The sequence below is a fragment of the Acartia tonsa genome, chromosome 2 (genome assembly GCF_053477335.1).
Source record: "Acartia tonsa isolate MP-2025a chromosome 2, ASM5347733v1, whole genome shotgun sequence".
NCBI classification, from domain to species: domain Eukaryota; kingdom Metazoa; phylum Arthropoda; class Copepoda; order Calanoida; family Acartiidae; genus Acartia; species Acartia tonsa.
Genome location: NC_137261.1, coordinates 42,713,189 through 42,733,048, shown reverse-complemented (window position 1 = coordinate 42,733,048; position 19,860 = coordinate 42,713,189). Strand labels below are relative to the sequence as shown.

At 33.6% G+C, this 19,860-nt stretch overlaps 2 protein-coding genes across 5 annotated transcripts in view; one reads left to right on the top strand and one right to left on the bottom strand.

Moving 5' to 3' along the window:
• Positions 1-2,719: 2,719 nt before the first annotated feature.
• On the top strand, positions 2,720-7,658 carry LOC145311903 (chymotrypsinogen A-like). Its single transcript, XM_080150941.1, has 8 exons — positions 2,720-2,885; positions 3,501-3,528; positions 3,967-4,070; positions 4,473-4,695; positions 4,944-5,122; positions 6,047-6,095; positions 6,863-6,913; positions 7,552-7,658. The coding sequence occupies exons 1-8, from the start codon at positions 2,763-2,765 to the stop codon at positions 7,617-7,619; spliced, it is 825 nt and encodes a 274-aa protein (XP_080007067.1). The 5' UTR covers positions 2,720-2,762; the 3' UTR covers positions 7,620-7,658.
• A 449-nt stretch (positions 7,659-8,107) lies between these two features.
• Positions 8,108-19,860, bottom strand: part of ko (Stork-head domain-containing protein knockout) — a 142,456-nt gene continuing 130,703 nt past the window's right edge. For all 4 annotated transcript variants that reach the window (XM_080150938.1, XM_080150939.1, XM_080150940.1 and 1 more), the window contains 5 exons: positions 15,546-15,704; positions 11,856-12,044; positions 10,121-11,506; positions 9,639-9,833; positions 8,108-9,406 (listed from right to left, as the gene is read on the bottom strand). In XM_080150938.1, coding sequence (XP_080007064.1) covers positions 8,522-9,406; positions 9,639-9,833; positions 10,121-11,506; positions 11,856-12,044; positions 15,546-15,704 — 2,814 coding nt within the window. In that variant the 3' untranslated portion in view covers positions 8,108-8,521. The remainder of the gene's footprint in view (positions 9,407-9,638; positions 9,834-10,120; positions 11,507-11,855; positions 12,045-15,545; positions 15,705-19,860) is intronic.

The window sequence follows — 19,860 nt, the reverse complement described above, 5'->3', positions numbered from 1 at the left end:
TGTGAATAAAAATACCAAAAAGTCGCTAAACCTTGCAAGCTAAAGAACCTTTACATTAAGATATTACAATTCTAATTTACCTATATTCTTGGCATAATTTTGTAATATCGGCTTTCAATATTATACTTAGCAACATTAACAAATTTACATTTTAGTTTGATATACTTTTCCTAACATCGTTGAGGTATATCAAAAATAAAATATGTAAAGAGAATTTTGTTGATCCAAATGAAAACCAGGCCGCATTCGTGAATTTTCATCATAAATTTCATAATAGATTTTAAATTATACTAGTACTCAGTTCTTTCATTAGTTAGCTTTCAAACTCTGAATACTTGTAATTAATCTTGATTGGTTGGTTCAAACTATAATTTTAATACCCAGAAGAGTGAATTTTGTTTATCATCATCGGGAATGTACAAGAATTTGTAAGCCATTGACTAATCTCTTAAGTAAGATGCCCTGCTTTATTCTACAAAATACCAAATATTAAAATCACGTGAAATTTAAATGATGTACGTGAATATGTTGACAGGGAAAAATTTGTCGTTAGATTAGCTTGCTAATATGGACCTCATTTATAAGTCAACTATTTCATCCAGAAAGGAGAGTGTAAAGAAAATTTATATCATTATTTTAGCCAGCTGCGAATATTACTTTATCAGAGTACATAAAAATCTGGTACAGCATCCAAGTAATAATATATCGATTGAAATGTATAATGTCTATTTGATGAATATGATCCTATAATACTTGTTGAACTTTATGGAAAAACAACAAAATTTCAAAATATCTACAAACAAATAATTTGAACATTCTATTAAACTTTAGTGTTGCTATTATAACAACAAAAGACTATAGATACGACATGATAATCATAATTAAGCAGTATAACCTTTTCCAGAACTTAACGGACATGCAAAAAACATTAATACTTTATTCAAATGGATATATTGTGTATGATACTAAATGACTGTAAGGTTATTACAGATGAAGTTAAAAAGCAGACATACAACGCTCTAAAAGTAGTTACCCTATCAATAAAGTACAAGAATAGGGGGGGGGGGAGGGCGAGGGGGCATGAGCTATATGTAACTCTGTACCGATTTTGTGTTGGTTCTTTGAAGTCCGTTAACGTCAGATAGCGTCAGAAATATAAACACAGCCGAGTCCCTACAAAAGAACAGAAAGCAATTTGCTAGCAGACGGTCTCCATCACTTGGGGCAGGTAGGTGTTTAGATTATAAATGTATACTTTTATATTTATTACCCTATCCTTAAAAATTTACGCAATAACCTGTCTTATATGGTAAGTTTTTGTGCCTTTTTACTTGACACATTTTTATGCTAATTTTGCTAAAAGCAACGCCAAAAACCTGATGTTGTTTCATACATTTTTGCTGGGTTCTTCACAAAACAAGAAAGATTGCAATAGTAGCAAAGCTGTTTACATGGTAAAGATAAACATTAGGACATATTTTGAGAGGGAAAGTAGAGGAAAACAAAGTAAACAAGGATGACAAAATCCATAAAAGCGAAGCACTGAAACGGTAGGACAAACGGACATTAACACTTGTATAGTGTCAAACTGAATAATCATAATATAAAAGTATAAGAGTCGAAGCAAAACAAAAGTAAATTTGTTGAAAAACTTCTTGATACAGGATAATGTTTATGGACATAATTACATTTTTAGGACTTGATTATAGAGTTTCTTCGCTTATAATATTGTTCTTTGTTGTCCCAGGATCAAACGGATAATTAGATCACATAAAAATTTGTTGTTAAAAAAGTAGAAAAATCAACATGTTTAAAATGGACGTACGGACATTCTGGTAATGATTATAGAGATGCTACGCTTTCTAAATCGTACCTAACGACTACAGGAATCATCATGCAAAGTTTGAAATCGATAGGACAATTCTAACATGCCTAAATTAACGAATAAAAGCTATCTATCTCGGACGGACGGACGGACCGACCCTAATTATAGAAAAGCTTCGCTTTTAAAAAGTAAAAAAAAGAAAGCAAGAGAGTTAGATAGGAAAATAACTGTATTATATTCATACTAGCGGCTACGCCCCTAGAGGCCTGCAGGGGTGGTAATTCCTTTTCAGGATCAATTTGTCTTGATAGGGTGGAAGTTTCCTCCCTCAAAATAGTTATAAACCTTCTCTTTACCTTTCAGAAACTTAATTGTAAAACAAGTCATTACCAACCTCCCTCCCACCCACATTGGACGTCCCTGAAAAGCCATTGTGTTAAGAAACATAGCCTATTCTGAAACTATTTGTCTTTTGGTTGTAAAAATTTGAAACCGATTATTAGAACCGGTTCTCAGCCATTCGGAATAATTATGTTTAGCATCTTATTATATCCAGTTTTCTACGAATATAAAAATATACAATCAAAAGATTAAAAACTGTTTTTTTTTAGCCCGTGCCTTCGACATCTCGGGGCTAAAAGACGGTTTAAATCTTATAATTGTACATTTTATATCCGCGGAAAGCTGTTTATAATACGATGCGAGTAATTACTTTTCTTATTTAGTTACACACACATCCAACTACTAATATTCGGATACCAAAGTACATTTACTTAATAAAATAATATGAATTAATTCTTGACTAATTAATGCCTTTTTATTGTACAATTCAAGATTTTTAGATGAAGGTTTACACTTGTTAATTCTGAAAATAAACGTCATTTTAAATTAATTTTCTGTCAGCAAATAGTTAATTCTCTATCTTCATTGAGGAGCGATGAAGATTTTAATATTCATTAATTTACTTTTTTGTATAATTATTTCTTTAGTAGAATGTAAAATTAATTCATGTGGATGTACTACAAGCAAAGCTAAGAATAGAATTTGGAATGGATTCAAGGCATGGAAAACTATATAAATTAATAAAAATAAGTAAACAAGTTCAATGTTGTCTATAAGTAGCGCAGCAAAAACAAGATTTTGAAACAAGGTTGATTTTTTGTTGGTTAGACCAGCCAAGAATAGTATTAGTATCTTGTAAAATCTAATGAAAGTGGGTAAAGCCTACTAAACATTGTCAGCACTTCTATTAATCTAATATAGAGTAGTTATTGTTTTAAGGTCCGTTAAGACTCTAAACTAATTAAGTTGGTAAAATTAGGGAAGCATCACATAGGTCCTTGGGTATTTTTTTGCTATTTTCTGCCCTCTCCCTCTCCCTTTGAATAGTAACCTTAGAGGCTAGGGACACAGCCGCTAGTCATTAACAATGCAACTTTTAAGGGAATGAAAAAAAGAAAAATATTCACATCCCCTTGGTAACTTAATATTTATGGGGCTAACCCTCAACTCGCCTCTGATTCAATAACAACATAGCTGCTTTTATAAATTTCAATTGATACAATTATGGCATTATATCAGTGCGTATAATCGGGTATCTTTTAATGAGTCTCATAATAATTTTTGAAATTTTTATTTTGAAAAACTTGTTCAATATAGTAATCAATGATTTCAGGTGCCACCTCATAGTAAACCCTACCAAGGTGTTCCATCATTTGCGTACAAAAATGATATATTTATGAAAAGCAAGAAAAGTATAAGGGATCTGTGCATCCCCAATAATGATAAACAAAATTACCCATTAATTTGTAGTTTATATTAATCCATTGAAAAGTTTGGTTACTGAGTTATTGTTGAATTTTCTTGAGATGAAAAAGATAATGGAAAATAAACCTCACTAGTCATTAATTTTTTTAAAATATGTATTCTCATTTGATTCGAAGTATCTTGAACAATGATCTCGCAATATAAAGCCTCTATTATAGGGTAATCTAACACCTAACAGACAACAAACTATATCATGGAACTATGTTGGTATTTCCCCTACTTTAAATACCACACTCTAGTGACAGCAAGCAGAAAATTATTGTTAATGCTAAGGTTTTTTATGCGACAATGATGGTACACCCGCCGCCATCAAGTGTACCTGGTTTCCGGGAGTTCACGACTTGTGACCACTTGCGGAGGGACTGTGTTGAACAGAAAGTATATTCTTACTGCTGCACACTGTGTTATGGATGAGAAGGTATTATATAGTTTTCATTAAATTTTGTCTTATGTTTATTTATTTCTCATAAGATTTTTAATTTTGGAGGCTAAAGTACTAAAGAATAATTGAGACAAGTACATTTTTTTTATAAAAGGTACTTTTTTTCTTGAAATCTAATGTTGTTTAATATATCCTATTATATAAAGTCAAAGTAGTAGGTTTTTTGTCTGAAGCTTCATATATCAATAACAACTAAAAAGATTGACTACTCGTTTTATGGAAAGCTTCATTAAGGTCCCGGGTTTTTCTTTTTAGATTTTGGTATGGCTTTAGGCTATTTTTCTGCCCATTATATAACTCTTTGATTACAGATACGCTAGATACTTGTGGAGCATCCGCCAGTCTTAAATAGAGTATCATAAATCATTAACTTTGCAGAAAGGACGACCAAATACAGTAGATGAAATTCGTGTTTATTTGGGCCAACATAACATATGCCAGGATATGCATCGTACCAAGGTGGAACAGCTGATTATTAAAAATGACTATGATGGGCATAATAATGATATTGCTCTCCTAAAAGTTGCTAAGATGAAGTTTAGTAGTAAAGTATACCCAGCCTGTCTTCCCACCTCCAACTCTGATTATACAAAGAAAAAAGGTAAAGATGCTTTGACCAATTTAACATTTTGTTTATGCTGAAAAGTAGTGAGATGTACAAGGACGTCCAGAGGAGAGTGGGGTGAAGATTTTATTACCCTCCCTCTCTGAAATATTTTTCACTCAAAAATTATCTATCCCCTTAAAAAATCTTTGTTTCCTTTAAGAAAAACTCCTTAATGCCCTTAGAAGCCTTTAGGGGTGTATTCACGGTTCTGGAAGTAAACAAAGCATTTGACTCTTGTACAGGACTTGTATCTGGATGGGGAGATACAGTTTCACCAAGTCATGGAAGTCCCTCCTGTCAACTTAGAGCAACAAAACAAACTGTTTTAAGCAGTGATGATCGAAGTTGTACCGAACTGACAGGCTACCAAGTCGACAAATCAAAATTGTGCGCTTTCTACCCTAACACAAGTGGTTGCCCTGTAAGTATTTCATTCATTTGTAGTAGCGAAGCTACCCTATAGTTTACTTTGTGTGTTAGTGTCCGTCAGTACTTTTGTAAAACTATGGAAGAGGGTAATTTTCTCTGATGATAATTCAGATAGACAGCTGAAATTGTTAGTGAAGGTTCCCTGTGCCAAAGAGCATCAAGTATAAAATTTGTTTGTTCTGCCGATCAATGATTTTCGCTACACATGGATGTAATCATCCATTTAAAAACCTACAAAATCGAAGTGTTTCCTCGTAAAGAAGAAAATTGCAGCAAATAGCATAAAGAATAATGGAAGATTTTTATAAAAATATTGCGGGTTTACAGCTATTTTTTGGGTCTGTATTATAGTTAATGAAACATTCTGCTACAGAGATATGTTTAAAAATCACTTTTTTATGCAAAGCTTTTATGTATTGAGTGTCCGTAATCTATATTCGTAACGAATAGCTCCAACACCTAATCCTTATACTAAAGTAACAGGATGTTTGTGTGTCTGTGTGTTTGTACCGAAGGATCTCGCTAACCGCTGAACCGATCGGGTTCTCCTTAACAGGGTAGCCACTCTTAGGTCCCGGGAAGGTTTATAACTATTTTGGGGGAGGGTACCACCACCCTTCCAAGAGAAATCACAATAAAATCGAAAAAAATTAAAATATTTCCGCCGCATAGTGTCGCTAGCGAAGTGGCGCTGCGTAGAGACATGAATTTAACAGCTGATTGACAAATAGACAAAATATTTCTCAAATTAGATATTTAAAATAAAAAAAAAACATTTAAATACCACTAGAGGCCTCTAAGGGCGTAGCCGCTAGTTTAGACATATACGAATCGTATTTGTCATTCAAACCTTGAATAGAGATTCTACAAATGTTATTTGTCATCTCTAATTTGTACTGTTGTACTGTTAATATAGGGAGATAGTGGAGGTCCTCTGATAATAGAGGAGAAAGGAAAACATACAGGTAACTTTTTTCACCAAACTGACTTTTGCCTCAAGAGGAAATTGCTGTAACCAATCCCCTTCCCCCACATTGATTTATGTAAATACGACAGAAAAGTAATTTATATTATTTTTTTCTTTGCCTGGATTATATGTATTCAGACTTAAAATAAGGTTTTAAAAGATAGTAAGGGAACTTGGGGCTACTAATTGTTCCGAAAGTTTTATAAACAAGTTCTCTCATTTGTTAGTTTAAAGCTTTGGGACCTTTTTATTAAAACTTAATAAAAAAACTAGCCATATCAAAACTTTTTCTGCAATAATCTACAGAAAGAGTAATTTTGTTTGTGTCTCCCATATCAAAAATGGTGGAAGTAGTTATGGTGTCAGTAATATAAAGTCTGTTTCTTTTTTATGTTCGATCATAACATTACATGTATCTCTCAAACATGCTAACAAAACAGACCCTTTTTGACCTAAGATGCTGAAACAGTTTCCTTACATGCCCAAGGAATCAGTTTTGAAATATATTTCTATTTCATGAAATACTAATGTAAACCCAATTAAAAAGTATTCAAATTTTAGTGTAATTTTTATTTGCATGAAATTTTCTTATTATACTTTTCTTACATTTTTAAAGTCTTATTTGGTTCAACTAACTCTATTTAAGGGGATTTATGCATTGATTATTATATAATTATAACAACATACATGCACCATTTTTTTTATAGAGCTTGTAACATAAGATCTCTGATTTATTGACAGAATTATTTAATGTTTTAATTATAGTTGTTGGAATTGTGAGCTATGGAAGGTTTGATTGTAGAAGCCCAGCACCAGGCACTCAGTTTACATTTAGTAACAAATATATATTACTTTTGTGTTCTTATTTATTAATAGCGAATACGGACCCTAGAGGCCTCTAGGGGGACCTGAGGAGGGGGGGAGGTACATTCGATAACCCATTATTTTTCATTTTAGATTTAAAAAAAGGTTATTTTAGGGGTGATTTCACTTCAGAGAGTGGTGGTACCCACCCGCTTAAAAATTCTAGTTTCCCATTTCCATCTAGTTTAAAAGTTTCACTATATTTAGAGTCTGTTTTGGCATTAACATGTCAAAAATGGCAATTTTCTTTACAATTGACAATAAACATTGCATATCCAAACAAGGCTTTTAGATTGAATTGATAGATTTAAATTCAGGGAGGGAGGGGACATTGGGCTGTTTATTACACTAGTCCCAATTTTTTTTATAATAACGCTTTCTTATTGAATGGTTTGACAACTTTGGGGACTTTATTGAATTTTGATTGTTTGGTTTATTAAGTTTAGTGTCCAATCGCATTAACCACTAATTGTAATCTACAGAAGGGGTAATTATTTGGGATGTGCATCAATTTATCGGCAATTGTCTTATCCCATTAGATCCCAGGCTTGAATTGTTGGTAAAAGTAAACAGGTAAATTTCCAAAACAGGTGTCTACACAAGAGTTTCAGCTTATATTGATTGGATTACAAAGAATATTGAAGATGGAGAATGTTAAATCAATTATGTTTAAGTTTAATAAAGAAATTAATGAATACCTTTAATTGTTTAGAGCAAAGCTAATCTTCAACTTTCACATCTACGTGTCCGACGTCGAAATATGTTATTTTAATTAATGGCTTGCATATTCGAATGGGAGGTATATAGGGGGTAAAAATATTATCATAAGTTTTTAATTTGCAAATAAAATAAAACTATGAAGGGAGCTGTGAAAAGGTTTTGTAAAATGCAAAACTCATACGGTTTACGAGTTTGCAAGATCTCAATAAAGATACAAAAAAATATTTTTACTATATATGATTAAATTGTTTATTGTTATATCTTTCTTGTTGAATAATTGAAGGAGTTTAAAATTTCAAATTAAGTTCTGAATTCGACAACTTTTTCAAGTGATCCTTTCATAAACAAACAACGGACATACAGACAAAATTCGGGTGGCTAGGCTTTATAGAACTTACATTGCGTGTTCAAAACAAACCAAAAAAATATTTGAATATTTTATATTTCATTTTAAATGACATTAGATTTACTCATATAGCTTTGTACATACATATGATCATTACAGAATAATTTTTAAAAATAATTTTGTAAATTTTAAACTACACATTTTTACATTTCATAGTTCTTTTTACATAGTAATATAATAACACATAATTTTTGTACTTACAGTAGTAAAGCAATAACAAAAAAGGTCAAAATAAGTTTCTTTCAAAATGTTAATTTTTCAATTTTGTTATATTTGATTACAATATATATTCGAACAAAAATGCAATAAAATGATATAATAAATTACATAATCAATAAATATTTAATAATCACCCTTTTTTCATGATTTTTAATTCACTTTCATTTACTGGTAATCATAATAATTTTACTTTTAAAGTGTTATTTTTTACTTTTTTATATAACACCAAAATCAATGGTCTCGGTAGATTCATCCAACTTTTCTAACTTATCTCTCATACTGCTACCGCCAAAGTTGCTATGCCCGTTATTCACATTATTACCGCCGTCAATCTTTGACTCTGCGTCTATGTTGACCTCTAGCAATGTATCAATGCTAGAAATGCTTAATCCCGCCATTAGTTTGCGCGCCGTTAAACTCTGAAACTTGGCACTTAAATCGGCGATGCTGCCCAGGTCGCTGAGGCTGGGATGGTCCGGCGGCACCAAACCGCTGGGCTGGTAGTCTGGCTTCAGCGTGGACTGCGAAGATGACCGGGAAATGTCGGTAAGACTGCCGGTGTGGCGAGGGCTGTAGCTATGTCCATTGCTTGTTTTGCCGTTAAACAGACTATTTCCGTTATCATCGTCCTCATAAATGACCTCCTGTTCTAGATGTCGGTTGTTGTGGATTGTATCCACACGATGTCGTGACAACTGCAGCCGACTATTATTCCCACCGTTCACATTAATCGGCGATGCCCCGTTCTGTCTATTATTACTGCTGCCATCCAACCGCAGCTCAAGCTCTTTATTGCTTTTCTCAATGACAATGAGGGTGTCGTCATACAGCACGGAGTCTAAACTGCTGGGGCCGGAGTGCGGCGTCGTTAGCGAGCTGTGGCCCGAACTGTTGTCAGAATTATTGCCGCTGCCGTTACCACCGCCGTTGCGCAAGGATTGGTTGCGGTGAACTGGCGGCGGTGGTGATTTGATTAGATTGTTTTTGTTTGTGTCAGCTGCATTGGGGGTATTATTGGGAAGGGCGGGCAACATGTTGGGAGGCGAGTGGCGGGGAGAATCTTCAGAGTCGTTGGAGCGCGGGGTGGCGGCGAAATGAACCTGAAATATTAAATTTTATGTAAAAAATATTAAAATAATTTAACCTAGTTATAATAAACCTTGTTTAACTTAAAGTAATTTTTTAAAACTTTTACTAACCCAACATAACCTTACCAAAGATATCTAGGTGATATAAAGTGATATTGGTGCAATATACGGTCATCTATCTAAATTGATATTCTTTTCATTTGTCAGAGAAGCTAAGCATTATAGTAATGAAAATGTATTATACCTGTTTCTGTTGGCTACTTTTGGTAGGCGAGGTAACCAAGGCAGGCCTTTGTGGTCCTGGCGAGCTTATCATTCCACTAGAGCTCACCATTGTACTCGCCCGTTGACCACCGCCGTTTGTGGCAGAGCCGTTGTTTGGTAGGCTGGGCCGCTGACTAAGCAGCTGGTGTCCTGAGCTTGTTATGCTTGTTGATATCTAAAAAAAAAAAATATATAAATTAAAACATATTATTGCCAGCATAATTTTAAAAAATTAAATTTGGTATCAAATGGGATAAGACAATGGACGATGTATTGAGGTATCTTCTGTAAATTAAAGCTATTGGTTGAAAAGTTTAGACACAGGTAGTTTAAAAGGACCAATCAAGATTTAATTAAAGTACCCAAAAGTTTATGAAACTTTGAAATAGGTTGTATTTATAAAGATTAGTTCATAATATTAATTCTATGGTGACTTATGCTAATAAATAAATGTTACACTACCTTTGGATGATAGGGCGGTGCTGAAGTATAGGCGGGAGGCGGTGGTTTCTGTTGCGCCAAACCATTTGTAGCAACACTACTAAGGTTATTACCCGCAGCTGCCGCTCCGTAGTGACTAGGCTGGCTGTATATGTGAGAGTTACTGCTGTCATACATTTCATTGCCACCATTTGGGGTTGGCGAATTATTGTAACCGCCTGACATTGATGGCGATTTTGGCAACGGGCGGTTGGCGGGGTTGTTGTGGCTGTTGAAACTCGACGGTTGCCGGGTAATAACGCCGTATTCACGTTCTCCATAATAGTTATTGTTGTTTGATCCACCGTTCATTCCGTTTTTAGCGGCCGTAGAAAGAACAGTTAGGGGCGAAGCATTAATATTGGGGCGAGCTGGTTTTCGGCGGACATGAGGCGGAGTTTGTGTTTCGACAGAGTTTATGTCACCGCCTACAATAACCAGTGGTGGCATATTTGACCGTCGTATCGCCTCCAACTCTGGCGGCGGGAACTGGGCACTAAAGGTAAGAATCTCCTTTTTCGGGCTACCGCCATTAGACTTTTTTCGGCCAAAAAAACGGCCAAGAAAAGAGTTCTTGCGCTCCATTTTCTTTGGGGAGGGACTTAAGGTGTTGTCATCCGACCCTATGGACGTGTCCTTGTTCTTGTTTGCCCCGCTCTCTTCTAGCTCATTCATAATGGATAGTGCCTCTTTCTTGGACAACCTCAAAGATCCACCCTTAGACATTTTGTTTAGCGTTTTCTTTGAAATTCTCAAGCTTTGACTTCGTTCTAGAGTAGCAACGCCTGGTCCGCTGTTATTTCGTGGCGATTCCTGCAACGATGAATCCGCCGAGCTGTTACCGGGACTCGTAGTTAAATAGGGTAGCGGTCCCCACAGCGGCGGTACAATAATTCCATTGCCACCACCGTTTTGAGGCGAGTGGCGGGGACTGGCTTCCAGAGAGCTTTTCCGCCGCGGGCTTGTACGTGACTGCAGGGAGGAACTACTGGTCTTACTGTTCAGTGACGTCATCATAGGCGGGATACTGTCATGGCCGCCGCCAGAAGAGCTAGAACAGCTGGGCGACGCCGCAGGTGGCGGTAGGGATAACTGCCCGCTTTGTTGTGAATACTGAGCATGTCTTGAAGCCGCTAGAGACGGTGACATCATCAAATGATTGACAGCCGTTATTGTTGATGGAGGAGAATTATTATTATTGCTTCTACCGCCGTTGTACAGTTGTTGTTGCATCATGTTGATGTCTGTTTGACAGGTGTTTTCTCGGGTCACTTTTCTCGTCGATTTATAGCACTTTTTGGGCTTGAATTTTGGTATAGAGGCGGGGTCAGGGCTCACTAGGAAGTAACCTTTGCCAGTATAATAAACCTAGAATTATTATAAGAATTAATTTTAATATTAGTTCCTTTTCATACCTGTTTTACTAAAATGTTTATGCTAGTTATAATAAACATTACTTAGACAAAACATATAGGTTTAGATATGGTATTATTTGCTGTAAATATTACAATAAAAAAAGATTGCAAATCGCACTAGCTGTGATTTATAATGGCAAGAAACTTAAAAGCAATTTGTATTTAGATGTTACTATTAATATCAATTTCTAAAAAAAACATGTGTACTTAATACCTATAATACAATTGTTCTTTTAAGCTTTCATAATTCAATAATTTTCTTCTCGTTTTTTTTACTATTAAAAAATATATATATTTTGTACCTTTCGTTTTTTGATGAGCGAGCCTAAGGCGGCATGAACCGTGGCGGGCAGATTGGCGTTGGCAGAGTTGAGGGCGGGAAAGTCGCGTGCGAGGCGGGACAGGATGGTGTTCATGTCAGCCACGCACTCTGCCTGCTTCAGCTTGTACAGGATTAGGCACAGCGAGTCAGCCAACCTTGGGCTCGGCAACTGAAAATGTAAATTTTTCATTGTCAAATCAAAAACTTGATTGTATAAACTTCAAATGTCTTGAGGGACACCCCCTTAATAATGATTAACAAAATTACCCCTTTTTAAATAAAAATTATTGGGAAAGTTTATTTTCTTTGGAACAACCCAATCAAATTTTTAATCTTTTGGTGCAATTAATGAGAGGGTGCATTGATACTTTGGGGGACCTCCCTGATACAATTAACTTTTACATATGTAGAAAATCATTCTTGTTGAACATAATTTTATTTGAACAATTGATGATAATTTAATATGGTAGCAGCTAATTCCCGCAAACTAATTGATTAATTAAAATAAAAAGCAAAGCTGCACGGCACGTCATGCTTAATTAACAATGTGTAATGAAACTTTTACCAAAAATAATAAAAAAAGAAATTATCAAGGACAAAATATTGAGAAAATAAACACTTTAATGTAAGATATTATCATAAAGTAGTTGGTGAAAAAGTTTAAACACTGCTAGATAAAAGTCCAAAAATATTTTTAGACAACGATCAAGTGAACAAGTTTATAAAAACTTTAGGGACCGGAAAAATTTACAATCCAAAGTCCCCTCCCTCTGTATTAGAAGTCACTCTCCAACAGCTGTAAAATTGCTTAAATGGTAGATGGATGTATTGTACAAGATGTATTATTGAAATTCTATGCTATGAAAATTTCTTTGGGTAGTCTCTAAGTTAAGGTTTCTTTAGCCTTACATTGACTTTCCTGTAATGATAATAAGTTACCAAAATTCCAAAATTTTATCTTATAATCACTAGAATTATCATATATAGTAATTTAATTTTAAAAGTTCAATTTTAAATAATGGCAGTCTTTTATAAACATTTTGCAGCTTTTATTGAAGTAAAAATATTTTGATATTTAGCAAATACGAGGATATCAAACTGCATAAAAGCGAACCTAATAACAAACACTATTGATCTTAAGGGATAAGATAATGGACGATAAATTCATATAAAATCAAAAATTACCCCTTCTGTAGATTAAAATTTTGGTTTATAGGCTTAAGCACTACTAGTTAAAATCACCAAAAAATCAGTTAGGTACCCACAGATTTTGAAATAACAAATAAGATAACGTGGTACATGGGTAATTTAAAGTCCAATGTCCCCTCCCTCCCTGCAAGCCACAGTTATTACCCTGTTGTCGTTACGTACAAACCCTAACAACAGAAAAGCTGCGCTGCTAAAAAGTGAAGTTGTAAAGTAGTAAAAAATGTGGTTTTGTTAAGTTATGGTTAGTTGGCTTTGATAGTTGCCTAGTGTATGCTTTTAAAATATTGAAATCAATACATACCATTAGAGGCGTGTAGAAGGGGAGTGGTTCCAGCCTCTTGCAAAATAAGGACTCCAAACCCCTACGGAGGTCTACACCCCCCTCCCCCCCCCCCCTCATACAGCTAAGAAGGGTGTCAAGGTAAAAGAAAGCCATACCCCTTAAATCTAATTGGGGGTATAAAATATTTTCTGCGCTTCGCGCGTTAATTTAGCAATAAAGGGACGCTTGTTTGACTTTTAAGTGGGTTGGAGGATATCTAAAAGGGGTTGGACACACACCCCCACTCATTAAAAGTAAACCCACTCGTTTTTGGTTTAAGGGACTTGTCAAAAATCGTACGGGGGTTGTCAAACTTTTCAAAATTGGTTATTTTCATTTTTATATTGGACCAAAACATTAATTATAATTTTAATAGTTTTAAAAACTGAAATTATTGTACGTCCTGTATTACTATTTGTTTATCTCAGAGTTAGTACTTTACTTGTAAGAATCAGAAAAAGGTTACAAAAAATATTAGGGTATGATTATCTTGTTACATCTTAGCAGTTTCATATTCAATTTAAAAGGACCCACCATTTTGAGATCAGAAAAAATTAATTGCTATAATCTACTCTTAAATTCTCAATGTCTGTCCACCCGCTGTTGTCATCGGGGATAAAACAAAGGACGATAAATTAATGTTTATCCTCAATAAACAAAATTATCCCTTGGGTAGAAAATTATCAGCAAGTTCAAACCAACCAATCGGATTTAGTAAAAGTTTTTTAAGCCAATGTGATGAGACAAAATTTTTATTCAACTTTGGGTACCATTACATTTGACAGTCCAATGTCCACCTCCTCTTTGGTAAAAGCGACTTACTCGGCAGATAATTCAGATCGATGGAAGGATTTTTTTCAGGAAAATTCGAGTCAATTCTAAAACTCGTCTTATCCGTATGTCCGTTCATAATATTAACCTTTACTAAATAACTCAGGTATAGTCCTTTCCACGACATCCATCCATAAGGGGCGATTTGTCGTATTTTGAAAATGGCTTTTTATAGGTTATTTTAGGTTAGGTTAGGTTATATTGGGTTAGGTGATTGCCCCACAGGGTTAGGTAATTGGCCCCGCAGGGTGAGAGCCCCCCGCAGGGGCTAGAAATAGGAGAAAACTTACTGTGAAAAATACGAAGAATCGCCCCTTATGGAGGGATGTCGTGGAAAGGACTATACCCAATAACTCTGTACGTCCTGTTTGTTTTTGTTTATGTGACCATTCAGAGCATTTAAAGTAAAGTCAAGTAATTATAAAACTTATAAAAGTTATTTAAGAGGGGTCGGAAAGAAAAGGGGTCTAATTTAATCCCAAAGATTACATATTTGGATAAATATATCCTAAATGTCTAAACATATAATTTTACACTTAGAATTTTTCAAAAAAAACTGACATCCTTAACCGGGGAAAACTTTTCTGAAAATCAGTTCAGCAAACATTCAAAAATATATTTATTTATGCGGAGAATCTTTAGAAGAAAATCCAGAAGCATATCTCAATAGCGGTCAAATTGGTCATGGGTTAAATGCTTATTAGTCAAGGAAATCTTTACAGAAAAATTCAACAATCTTTGCCTCTTGAATAGCAGCCTAGTAAATTATAATTTTACCATAGCCATATGAACAGACGGCTAAATAGAACAGCTTTGCTAATAAAAATAAAACAGTAGATTGTTTTACAGAAAACGTGTCGCTATCCCTAATATTATCTTATAAAATTTGTTATGAAATAGTCTTGACATCAATAGATTACAAAATAATCCCCTTTCTCTGCTTGCAAAATTATTTTTATTGGAAAAGATCTTAGCTGGTTAGGTTTAAGAAAAATGCCAGGAAAAAGTACAGAAACTTTTGAGATAGGACAACAAACGATGAAATAGTCGTCCCCCTAATTATAATGAAAAATTTCGGTCTGTTATTGATTTGAAATAAAGAAACTGTACATAAATAAAAAGATACTGTCATTCTTACGCCATTAAGGTTTTCTTAGGATTCATTTTCCCCTATACCTAGATGAAACTAGTTTTATACGAGTCCAAACCTATATATAGATGGATTATTTAGTGAGCGTAGCAAAGTTGTTACTAAACCACGCCCCTCTTTTGTTGATTACCTACCCTAATATTACCCACTACGAATACCTGTTGAAAAGGAGTAACACTGCACCCCCCAGAAAGGCCCAGCCTGTAGATAGTATACCCAGGGGGCGTGGCCAGTGTGTGGGTGGACCACGCCTCCTCCAGGGTCTTGACTCCAGCTGTGGAGGTCAGGGTTACCAGGATTCCAGGACAGACATAACCCTGAAACAAAAAAAATAAAAATTAGTCCTAATTAAAATCTATATTTGTCGTATTGGCCAAGGATCTTAAGGGATAAGACAAGGGTTGATATATCGATATTTATCCTCAATAATGATAAACAAAATTACTCTATTTTTAGATTAAAATTATTAGCTGAAAAGTTTAGACCCTGCTCGAATTAACTAATCAAAAGAACCTAGTAATAGTGTCTAACTTGTTATCTTTGTGACGTAACAAAAATCCATCTCTTTTTTAGGGGTTTCCTTTCCCACCTCCCCTCTCATCTTTCGATTTTTGTTACGTCACAAAGATAAAAAGTTAGACACTATTACTAGGTTCTAATCAAAATTCAGATTTTTTGGTTTTTTAATTAACGAGTGAGATAACGTGGATGTAAGACTTTGGGTACCGGTGTAATTTACAGTCCAATGTCCATTTCCTCCTTGTGTTTTAGCTTGTGGACAAATTAATAAATTTATACTAAGACTTTTTAGCAATAAACATACTTTATTTTCTAAGAAAATTTCTAAAGTATTTCTCATATTAACAGATGTAAAAATGATACTTAAAAAGTAATCCAGATTTTCTAATTGATTATAGTTCTTCTGTAATTTTTATTAAGTAATAAATTAGTAATTTGATTAGTAAGGTCGAACATCTGTTATTTATAAATGGAAAACATTTTGTTTTGTTTTTACTGAAGTATCTTGCTAACCACTGAACCGATATGTTTCTCCTTACAAGTGAAGATTTTTCTTATGTAGTAACCAGAATTTGTTTTAACTATTTCAGAAGAAGGTTAGTTCTTCCTTCCGAAAACAAAATTTATTTTTAAAACTTAAATTTAAGATGTTAAGAAATTTAACCCCCCAATCCCCACCCGTTCATCGAGTGCCCATAGAAGTCCAATAAGCCATTTTATTTAATGACATACAGTCGACATAAATAACAGTCAATTATGTTAATTTAAAAATTGAATGTCTAAGTTATGTTACTCATGATCACTTTTATTGATGCTTTCAGCTTTGACAGGGAAAGAGACGCGTTACACATTGCGATAATCTATTTGGTATGGGCCACTTTCTCTTAACGCTATCCCATCTATCATAATAAATAAGTGCATTTCTTAAATTCTTTATTAAATGATCAAATTCATTTGACATGTATCTTAAACAAGGATGGCAATATCTATATGTAGTGAAGCACAAAAAGTTCTGTTCATTACAAAGAGAATTATGGTTATAGAATAGAGAGGGATATTTAGAGTTATTGTCACAAAGAGCAGCTAAGAAAAATATTTTACTGTTCAGGACAGGCTGAAGGAAAGACGAACATAAAAAGTGAAATTTAGTGTAGCTTCGCCACTAAAATCGAAAATGTCTATAGAATATAAAGATTGCGTATTTAAAAAATGAGAATATAAGAATCTAAGCTTTATAAAAAAACAAATATAATAAAAATATATTATTAAGATATCTATTATGAGAATAAAAGAATCTAAGCTGAATAGGACACAAATATAATAATAGTTATTTCTCGTATCGTATTATACAGCTTTCCGCGGATATAGAATGTACAATTATAAGATTAAAACTAGTTTTTTTAGTCCCGAAGGCACCGGTTAAAAAACTAGTTTTAATCTTATGATTGTACATTTCTATATTCGTAGAAAACTGGATATAATACGATGCTAGACATAGTTTTTTCGTATTCATGAGAACCGGTTCCTATCCACCGGATTCAAATGAATACGAGAATAGTTATTTCTCGCATCGTATTATAAACGGCTTTCCGCGGATATAATACGATGCTAGACATAGTTTTTTCGTATGGATGAGAACCGGTTCCTATCCACCGGATTCGAATGAATACGAGAAAATATATTATCAAGATATAACTCCTACATCTATTATGAGAATAAAAGAATCAAAACTTTATAGAACACAAATATATCTAAATTTATACTGATAAGATATAATTCTGGCATGCATTATTATAAGAAAAAATAAGGGATAGATGAGTGTTTATATTTTAGCAAGAAACAATTTTAGAATACAGAAATTGACAATAAAACAGATTTTTAAATAGACTGTTTTAGTATGATGTTTAAAATAGCAAAAAATGCCCAGTATCTAGATAATGCAGACCAATATTTAGGACGATAATAGTTAAAAATTTAACTAATTTTAGCCTTGGGCTTGAGGAAGGAGAGTTTTTGGGGGAGGGGTATCATTCTACACCTCCCTTAAAACCTTTTTCGTTAATTAAACAAAACTCATTACCATGCCCTATATAAACTTCGAGATAAAGGAGGTGCTATCAAAGTGTTTAATGTCTAAAGTTGTGTTGATTTGCCCGAACACCCCTAAATGCAAGGAACATCATTTTAATCAACTGCAAATCTCATAACCTATTTATCTTTCAGAAATACAATTCTAGTCATAATGCATCATATAAGTAGTATAGTTCTATAAATAGTTGACCCATATGGAAATTTTTGTTATATCTTTTTTCAAAATTTTTGTTAGCCTACTACCATACGGGTCAACAAGAAAGTGATTATTGTTTTTTTTTTATTTTGGTTTTCAATTCGAATTCTTTTAACACTCAGAAGCATATTTTTCACTGTTCTTACTTTTATTTTGTTGTTATTACTGGGCTATGGACATAAAAGTCCTTGATCAAGCTTAAATTAATATTTACATTTTCGCCTTTCTAACTAAACCATAATTTATCTAAAATATTTTTCTTTTTTAATCTGAAATCTGAAATAGCTTTTAACACTTAAGATAAGATTTTTTTAATTTATCAAACAGAATATAAAAGTAAAATCAACTAAGAATTTAGTGGTAGGTCTTTGGAAGATAAATCTTTCCTCCAACTCAAAGAAAACCTTCAATTTCTAAAGGTGCAAATAAATTTTGCAAGGGGCTTAACGGACGGATTGACCTATTAGGAACAGGTTTAGACATCCAGCTAACTTTTAACGATGACAGCCGCTGCCTGCTTATTACTTAAGTAAATAGAGAAAGATTTATTTATCATCCTGCATTGGTTTATGCCCTATCCAAATGTTTTAACCACTCATTTATAAATTTGAATATCATATAGGGAAGTAATACAAATTATTAACCGCAATTTTAATCAAAATTTTACGATGAAAATAATATTATTTTTTATGGAATTACATATTCATTATGCAAACATTCTTTGCACGGGGTATTTCCGTTTGTTCGTTTGTTAGCAAGTCTCTAATCCATCACAAACAAAAATCCTTGCCTACACTTTTCTCCCCATTTCTTAAAAAAAACACCCTAAATTATCTAGAATGATCGAGGGAGTGGGAGGGGTAATTGGACTGTAATTTGGTAGTACCCAAAGATTTATAACTTTATCTTATTCTTTGACAAAAAAAACTTTGGGTACTTATATTACATTTTGACTTGTTGGTTCTAAACTAGCAGTGTCCATATTATTTTACCAATAACTTTAATCTAATGAAGGAGTAATTTAGTTTATCCCTTAAGATCCCGGATCATGATCTAATTTTAATTTGAAAAATAAAAGATAGAAAAATAAATTATGAAATGTTCTAAAAGATAAAGAAGCCTAATTAAGCTATTTAAGAGTCATAATTAATAACCCTCATAGACAGACAGACTGACAGACAGACAGACACAGAGACAACAATGTAAAACTGTTAAATTGAAATATAATGAACTGTTTTGATTATATCAATCATGGAGTGACATCTGTAGAATTTACTTTATTGTATTTTATTTTAACAATATTCAAAACAGTCAAGTAGTTGGATGTATACTTGATGCTAAGTCTTACGCTCAATAAGATCTCTTAAATTGCATTCAGGGAAGGTTACACATACTATTACTTTGAAATCTTTTTGAAAAAGGGATTGCCATATTTAGGTTTGGTTTGGTTTAGAACCGGTTTAAATCCTTCGGAAAATAAATTGATCCACAAGGAAAAAGTAATGGTAAATTCTGTCTTGATTGATCCTTTCAAAAACAATAAAGCAGTTTGAAGCCAAATGTATGTATAAATAAAGTTATGATGAAAACTAAAAAATACATATTTTCTTCAATATAAATTTGTTACATTTTATATGAAAATTCCGAAGACTTCTATGGGGGGTTCG

Excerpts from the sequence above, each read along its gene's own strand:
- LOC145311903 (XM_080150941.1), top strand. The coding sequence starts at position 2,763 with ATGAAGATTTTAATATTCATTAATTTACTTTTTTGTATAATTATTTCT. Across the intron at positions 2,886-3,500 it reads GAATTTGGAATGGATTCAAG|GTGCCACCTCATAGTAAACC; the intron begins GCATGGAAAACT and ends CAATGATTTCAG. Across the intron at positions 4,071-4,472 it reads ACTGTGTTATGGATGAGAAG|AAAGGACGACCAAATACAGT; the intron begins GTATTATATAGT and ends TTAACTTTGCAG.